Here is a 7,500-nt window from a genome sequence, read left to right as displayed (position 1 = left end):
TAACCAATCCAAAAATCAACGGTCAATTTCCGTCGTTCCATGTTCACCCATAATGCCTTTTCGTACGTTCCAAAAAGAAAGGAATTCGCGTTTCGATCATTAGAAGAAAATCTTATCTCATTTAACGAAATATTTAATTAAATCAAACGTTTCTATTAATTTGTTCTTTCATTCGAATAATATTACCGCGCCTTATTAATCGGCGCGCGCGAACGTCGGTCCGTTTCCACGATTCTCCGATTAAACGCAATGCATTTTGGTAGTCGAGCACAAAATCTATAACGGCTTTGGCAAAAGCATGAAAGACGAACGGTATCAATGAACCCGTTACAGCGTGACAGCGTGAACGGCACTAAGATTTAATGTATGGATAGCATAGGATGCACGTGGTAAACTTTACGCGCGTTCTCTCGAAGTAGTATTCCATTATGACGTGCTGCGTCGTATCGTCATTCCGATAGTTCCGTTACCTATATATCAAGATGGCGGCTGTACTAATTAACGATGGATCGACCTTTGCTTCCTCGATCACCCTGTCACACGAAACGCAAAACTGTTTATCGATGTTATCGTTTTCAGAAAAATTCGTACTCGAAAACGATATTAACATCACCAGCGTGACGACACGCACCGAAATCTACTACGTATTCGCTACACGTCGATCAGATATCGTAGACGCATGACACGGTACTACGGAAGTCAACTGCACGATCCGATCGTTTCTTTTCTTATTTCTATTAAATACATTTTTCGACAAAATAATCACGATTTAAAATGATAAATAATCTTTTCTTCAATCAATTTACATTGGTAATAATTAATACAGCCATCCAGCTTTTACACGAATGACTTATAACACTAATGCTAAAGATGGCGTCTCCATGAAGGACAGAAAATCACTTTTCAACTAGACACATTCATGTCTTACACCAATAAGATTATCATAAGAATCGCGGATATGTTAAACTATAATCTTGGAAATAATCGTATATCCCGAAAATCATTTACCAAACCGTTCCGTTATAAATGTGTCATTCGCATACTTTACGACGACAACCATTTTCCGTTTGGATGACGTCAGAAGTAATACGAGAGTCAAAGTATCTTTATCGTTAACGTAGTATTATCGACGCATTGCCTCCTTGTCTTTCCGGTCCGCCATTGCATTTTCATGTTCCGACGAGTGATTGGTTCTCGTCAGAAGCTTCCTCTTTTTCGGACCAATCAAACGAATAGTAAAATATTGATGAGTCATCGTCACTACAATTCCCTCCACAGCTCTTTTCAATTGTATCAAAACTATTATTGTATTCATTATTTTCTAATTCATTGAATATTTGAACAAAAATCACTTATTATACGCAATTAAGTTCTTCAAAATTTCTTCGAAACGATTAAAATGTTTTTTTGCTCAACAGAAATATATAAAATATTCTTATATCAAAATAATGTACACATATTTACCAAAATTATATGGGTAATTCTATTATATATCATATATTTAGATTATATATACAAAATTATTTCTTAAATTATACCCCAAACTTCTTCAAAAGCAGTACACAATTTACTGCAAGTTACAGCGCCTGAAAGAGGGTAGTTACTGATAGATATAGTATCTTCCGTATAATCTGTTTTTACCTAATAAATGAATAAAGAAATTTTTCATTATAGTAATAAGTAAATAATACAATTAAAAAAAGATGTCTTTAAGAATAATATAATATTTACTTGTCCATGTGCCATTGCTCCTACCACTATAACGATTGGTTCTTCGGTTGGTACTAATTCTCTTGGATTTTTTATTGTATTTGAACTGAAAGACATTAACAGTTTTTTACAGCCAACTGGAAGATGATCCGTGCATGGATTCTTAATGACTTTTAATAACTTCATCGGCCCGTCTGATGCTCTTACATTGAATTTATGTAATAATTGTACTGTAACAAAAATAATATATATATATACACATACTTTACAATACATATTCCTTTATAAACACAGGAATTTTTTTAAGAAAAATAGATTTATTTTATACCCATAAGACCAGCAAATCGTTTGAATGTCCTCGGTATCCTTGTTTGTGGATTGACTTCGATTAATACATTTTTTTCCGTATGTATATAAACTTGTAAAAGGCCAGCTCTATTTAAAGGACTATCCATTAGCATTAACAAGCATTGATGCGTTATATCTGGTCTACATGAACCAGGTTCTCGATTATTTTTTCTTAATATATTTGAATGATCATCACAATTCAATAATTCAAAACTGTTACCAATCTGTATTCAAAGAAAAACAACATTTTGATAAAAACATCAGAAAATATGTATATACTTATTACTCTTCTATCTTATTAAATTAAAAATTAAAAATGATCAAATATTTCACAAATATGTTGTAATTATAATTTATAATATTAATGAAAAATATTAAAATATAAATAAGATTTATATTGAAATGATCTCACCTTTACTGATTCTAATTGTGCATTTTCTAAAATAATGATAAGACGCTTTTCTTGATTTTTAATGTGTGCTACTTGAAGATGTTTAGGAGCGGGATCATATTCAAAATCATCCTTTTCGTTGCGTTTTTTTCTTTTCTGGCCCATTATGAAATTAATACACACTACGAAATATAAATACTTGTGTTGTCTACAACCTTAGCATAATTCTAATAAAGTGAGGTTAAGTAACAATAAACCTTATTTCCTAATATCGACTTTGTCTACTATCGAATGTATATCGTTGCTTCAATTCGATATTATTCGATAAGATCGTCTTATCGATCATAGTGCATATATAAAATTTTATTGTAATAAGAAAACAAATATATAATCGGTATTAATTGTATTTAATTAATATGAGAAGCACATAAGTATCATGAAAAATATTTTTTATTTTTTAAATGACAATTAAAATACAATTTTTAAAAATATAACAGAATTATAGCGTATTTTCTGTTCAATGACATTATTTTCCTTTAATTTGTCTACCAATCGTATCAGAGAAAAGATACCACGTGGTATTAGAGAATTTTTTTTTCAAGATTTTATTTTTAACTAATTTTTACAGAAGTAAATAAATTCATCAAATAATCGAGTACTTTCGTATTACGTATAAGTATCTACTTCATTAATATAACTCCATTAATAGAAATATTTTCATCGTTCTAATAATAATAATAATAAATATTAATATTGATTTAGTTTAGGAATTATCGTCTCGTGGTAGATTTAAAAGTATTATCCATAGTTTTTAATATATTATTTAGAATTTCTTAGATACGTATTCCACGTCAATTGTAGGATACATATGTTACATTAGTGAAATTATATTCTTAATTTTCCCGCCAGAATTATTATACTGGTGTCGTATATAGAATTATGTAAGTTTTATCAAATTTTTCATCTTTTCGATTATCATTTTAAAAGTTATGTTAATGTATTTTATTCATACATTCGTTTATTAATTGTCAGATAGTTGAATTATACAAGTTTAAGTGTAGTTTTGATATTTTAGTAAATTATATATATATATATATATGTGTATATATATTCTTTGTAAATAATTGTATATTAGTTATAAATAATATTATTTACGTTTAATTATATATTGAATTTTAACGTTGCAACGGTAATATTAATATAAAAACTAGGAAATGGAGATAAGATATGTTTTATTTCTAAATATATTTATATATTTATATATATATATATTTTCTTTTTTATGCCATAGTACTTTATCTGAAATATAAAAATTTTTACAGATGTTAGCTAGAACAAGTATACGTGGAATAATAATTAAAACGTCAATTTACTCTAATACGCTCAAAAATATTCAAAGCTATTCTGCTGTGATGTCTAAATTTGAATTACCAAATCGTTTCAAGGAGAATGATAAATCTGTATGGTAATTAGAAAATGTTATAACAGATATTATAATATTTAAAATATTATTATTATTATAATTTTTTTTTTAGGGTAGAATATATTCAACTTGCCCTAAAATATAAACCATTAAACTTAGGTCAAGGTTTTCCAGACTTTCATGCTCCTGAAAGTATTACTAAAGCTTTAGCTGCTACTGCAAATAATGAAAATCCTCTTCTTCAGCAATACACACGAGGTTTTGTAAGTATTTTATAATTACCAAACAAGTCTTATACTTAAGTACCAATTGAAATTTTAAAGGGACATCCAAGATTAGTGAATGCAATTGCAAAGTTATATTCTAAACTCTTAAATCGTAATTTGGATCCAAATAATGAAGTCATTGTTACTGTTGGAGCTTATGAAGCATTATATGCTACATTACAAGGTCATACAAATCCAGGAGACGAATGGATTATAATTGAACCATTTTATGATTGTTATGTTCCAATTATTCGTGTCATAGGTGGTATTCCTAAATTCATACCATTAAAACCGGTAAGTGAAATTATAGCAAAATAAAAAGTATGATAGAGTTTTAGAATTATATAAAAAAACTGTCATTACTTTTTTGTATTGATTATATTAAGGAATGTTATTTATTTTTTAATTTGTACTGCATAGAAAAATACTAGTGGGCCACTTACTTCTGCCGATTGGATATTTGATAAGAAAGAATTGGAGAAGCTTTTCAATGAAAAAACAAAAGGAATTGTAATCAATACACCAAACAATCCTATTGGAAAAGTATATACATTGGATGAATTACAATTTATAGCAGATCTTGCCAAAAAGTGGAATTGCCTTGTTGTCTCAGATGAAGTATACGAATGGATTATTTATGAATCAGCTCAACATATTAGAATAGGTGAATAGAATTTGATAAATATAATAAAATTACTATAGCGAATAAATTTCTTATTATATTTTTTAGCAACATTACCTGGCATGTTTGAACGCACAATTACTATTGGATCTGCAGGTAAATCATTTAGCGTCACCGGTTGGAAAATAGGTTGGGCATATGGACCACCGAATTTAATATACAATTTACAAGTTGTACATCAAAATGTTGTTTATACTTGCTCAACACCAATTCAAGTAAAATTACATTAATTAACTATAATTTTTATTTATAAAGATGAATATAATTATTAAATGTATCAAAACTTTTTTAACAAATAGGAAGCTGTAGCACTTGGATTTGAAGAAGAGATGGAGAAATTTGATCAACCCGATTGTTATTTCTTTAGTTTACCTAAAGAATTATTACCAAAACGAGACTATATGGCAAAATTTCTTAACGATGTGGGCATGTCACCTACCATTCCCGAAGGTGGTTATTTTATGATAGCTGACTGGACAGCTTTAGAGAAAAAGACTAAATTAGAAGAAGAAACAGATGCTAATAAAGATTATAGATTTACAAAATGGATGACTAAAAATGTTGGAGTTCAAGGTATTCCTGTATCCGCTTTTTATTCAGAAGAGCACAAACATTTAGCAGAGAACTTTGTACGATACTGTTTCATAAAGGTATCTAATTAATTGCCATTATATAAATAATAATGTATTATATGAAAATGTAATGTTTGCATCAAATTTTTTTACAGAAAGATGAAAACTTGCAAAATGCAGCCAAAATTTTGATGAAATGGAATTCATAATGACGATGAAGAATGTTTCCTTTTATATCTGATTTTTTATGCTACGAAATAAACGATATTTATAAAATATTTTATAATACATTTAATATATAAAATATATTTAATTATATATGTACATATATATGTATATATATATATATATATATATATATGCATTAACTGTAGGCGTTGTTTATTACCCTCAGAAATCATTTATTGATTAGCTGTATTATTGGAAATTTAAATAGAAAAGTCACCACGAAGCCATCTCTTTGCGTCTTTAGTATCAGCACCGAATGTTTTACCGAACCTAAAAAACATATATATGTTTATATCCAAAAAAAATTATAGTCAAATAAGAGAGAGAGAGAAAGAGAGAGAGAGATAAGAATTAAAAATTACCTAAATATTTGTCCTGGAACGTGACCATAATAATTAGGTAATAAACCAACATGTTTATGATAAATTTCAGTCGATTGAATAAGAAGAGGCGGATCAGGTTTTGAAATTGTTACAGGTGCCCATTCGGTGCTTTGTCGATGTCGATAATTTGAAGTAAAATCACAAAGTGCGCTATTAGTAGCGGGTACATTTGTAGCCCCAAATTGTGCATATCCATATGGAATATGTCCAGCATATCCTTCATTGACGAAAAATTAATATCAATCGAGTTGTCATGAAAATGTAATTGCAATTATTTTCTACCCACGTCTTACGGCTTGTCTGATATAAGAATAGCGCGTTCGACTTTCACTATCCGTAAGAGTCATATTGCAATGTAAGTATACAAGTATAAATGATAATTATAAATTTGATTTTACGATAGAGTTGTCTAAATTAATTATTGTAAATAAATAGAAGCGATAAAAATCGAAGGTCGAAATAATCGAATTACGCCAATTCATTCAAATTGAAATCGGAAAAATATTCCAATTTTTTTTCTTTTTTTTTCTTTCTTTCTTTTTTTTTTTTTTGTTTTTTGGATATAACGCGATACTTGCTGCTAATAAAGTATTTCTTTGGATTCGCATTATCCATAAAGTAAGGGGAGGGAGCATGATCCCTTGGAACTTCGTATTGTTCATCGATTGGCAAATTTCTCATAACTCCAACGCAATCGGGACGAACGGTGATCATAGGCAATTTGAATTGACTTTCGTTTAGCTAAATAATAAATTTTTCCAAATATAAAATTCCAAAGAAATTTACATTCGTTTAAATATCGAAAATACAATCGGATATAAAATGTCTACAATACCAAACGATCCTTCGTATTTCGCGGTTCACCTTGCCCACTTTGCAAAGAAATTATTGTTTCAACTTTATTAAGGGCCTCTTTATTTTTTATCTGTTGTCTCTCAAATTCTGCTAAACCCTCGGTCGCAAGTACGGTGTATCTTTGTCCGCAATTTGCGTTTAAATTTGGTATGAAACCTTTTGTAATGATTTAAATAATTAATTGTTATTTTTCGATTATCGATATCCTTACGTACCTTCGTAGCCTGGAATAGTTGGATGGGTATAAATAGGATCTACCCTTTTGTATCGTGCATTTACAATATCTATGTCATTTTTGGGAGGTCTGCTCACCTACGTGTATTCGATTTTTATATTAATAATATTACTATTATAATAATAAAATAATATATTAGGGGAACCGGAAAGTAATGTCGTTTCTGCGCATGTGGTTATTTGATTGTAAAAATAAAAATTTGTTAAAAATTTATTCGTTTGAATTTAATTTAAGAAAGCGACATTATTTTCCGGTTCACCTAATAATATTAATATAATATTATTAATTAGCTTTACTGCTAGTATTAAAAATAATATTAATAAGTTCAAAAATTATATGTTAGTATTAACTAATTATAATATAATATAATATAAATATAATATTATTATCATTACCATTGCTATTAT

General features: G+C 28.6%; 4 protein-coding genes across 7 annotated transcripts in view; 1 reads left to right on the top strand and 3 right to left on the bottom strand.

The window, feature by feature from the left end:
• Positions 1-970, bottom strand: part of LOC124952180 (bromodomain-containing protein 2-like) — a 23,135-nt gene extending 22,165 nt beyond the window's left edge. The window contains exon 1 of the mRNA XM_047501645.1: positions 471-970. The gene's annotated coding sequence lies outside the window, so the exon portion shown is untranslated. The remainder of the gene's footprint in view (positions 1-470) is intronic.
• Positions 971-1,459: 489 nt separating this feature from the next.
• On the bottom strand, positions 1,460-2,749 carry LOC124952187 (ribosomal RNA small subunit methyltransferase NEP1). The gene is made up of 4 exons (XM_047501688.1): positions 2,471-2,749; positions 2,039-2,282; positions 1,732-1,940; positions 1,460-1,641 (listed from the first exon to the last, which is right to left on the bottom strand). The coding sequence occupies exons 1-4, from the start codon at positions 2,612-2,614 to the stop codon at positions 1,528-1,530; spliced, it is 711 nt and encodes a 236-aa protein (XP_047357644.1). The 5' UTR covers positions 2,615-2,749; the 3' UTR covers positions 1,460-1,527.
• Positions 2,750-3,054: 305 nt separating this feature from the next.
• LOC124952186 (kynurenine aminotransferase) lies at positions 3,055-5,716 on the top strand. 4 transcript variants are annotated; one of them, XM_047501685.1, is made up of 8 exons: positions 3,055-3,119; positions 3,772-3,914; positions 3,985-4,135; positions 4,196-4,432; positions 4,559-4,802; positions 4,869-5,035; positions 5,120-5,470; positions 5,548-5,716. In XM_047501685.1, exons 2-8 carry the CDS (start codon positions 3,772-3,774, stop codon positions 5,599-5,601), a joined length of 1,347 nt encoding a protein of 448 aa, XP_047357641.1. In that variant the 5' UTR covers positions 3,055-3,119; the 3' UTR covers positions 5,602-5,716. The 4 variants fall into 4 exon arrangements, with proteins under 4 accessions (XP_047357641.1, XP_047357642.1, XP_047357639.1 ...); XM_047501686.1 differs by having other exon boundaries at positions 3,107-3,125; XM_047501683.1 differs by lacking the exon at positions 3,055-3,119 and adding an exon at positions 3,155-3,390.
• Positions 4,884-7,500, bottom strand: part of LOC124952190 (UPF0605 protein CG18335-like) — a 4,132-nt gene continuing 1,515 nt past the window's right edge. The window contains exons 3-7 of the mRNA XM_047501691.1: positions 7,074-7,170; positions 6,839-7,014; positions 6,582-6,744; positions 5,983-6,220; positions 4,884-5,890 (exon numbers count right to left, since the gene is read on the bottom strand). Of these exons, the coding sequence (XP_047357647.1) occupies positions 5,821-5,890; positions 5,983-6,220; positions 6,582-6,744; positions 6,839-7,014; positions 7,074-7,170 (744 nt within the window). The 3' untranslated portion in view covers positions 4,884-5,820. The remainder of the gene's footprint in view (positions 5,891-5,982; positions 6,221-6,581; positions 6,745-6,838; positions 7,015-7,073; positions 7,171-7,500) is intronic.

This window comes from Vespa velutina, chromosome 10, assembly GCF_912470025.1.
Source record: "Vespa velutina chromosome 10, iVesVel2.1, whole genome shotgun sequence".
Classification (NCBI taxonomy): domain Eukaryota; kingdom Metazoa; phylum Arthropoda; class Insecta; order Hymenoptera; family Vespidae; genus Vespa; species Vespa velutina.
This window is presented reverse-complemented; position numbering and strand designations above follow the sequence as displayed.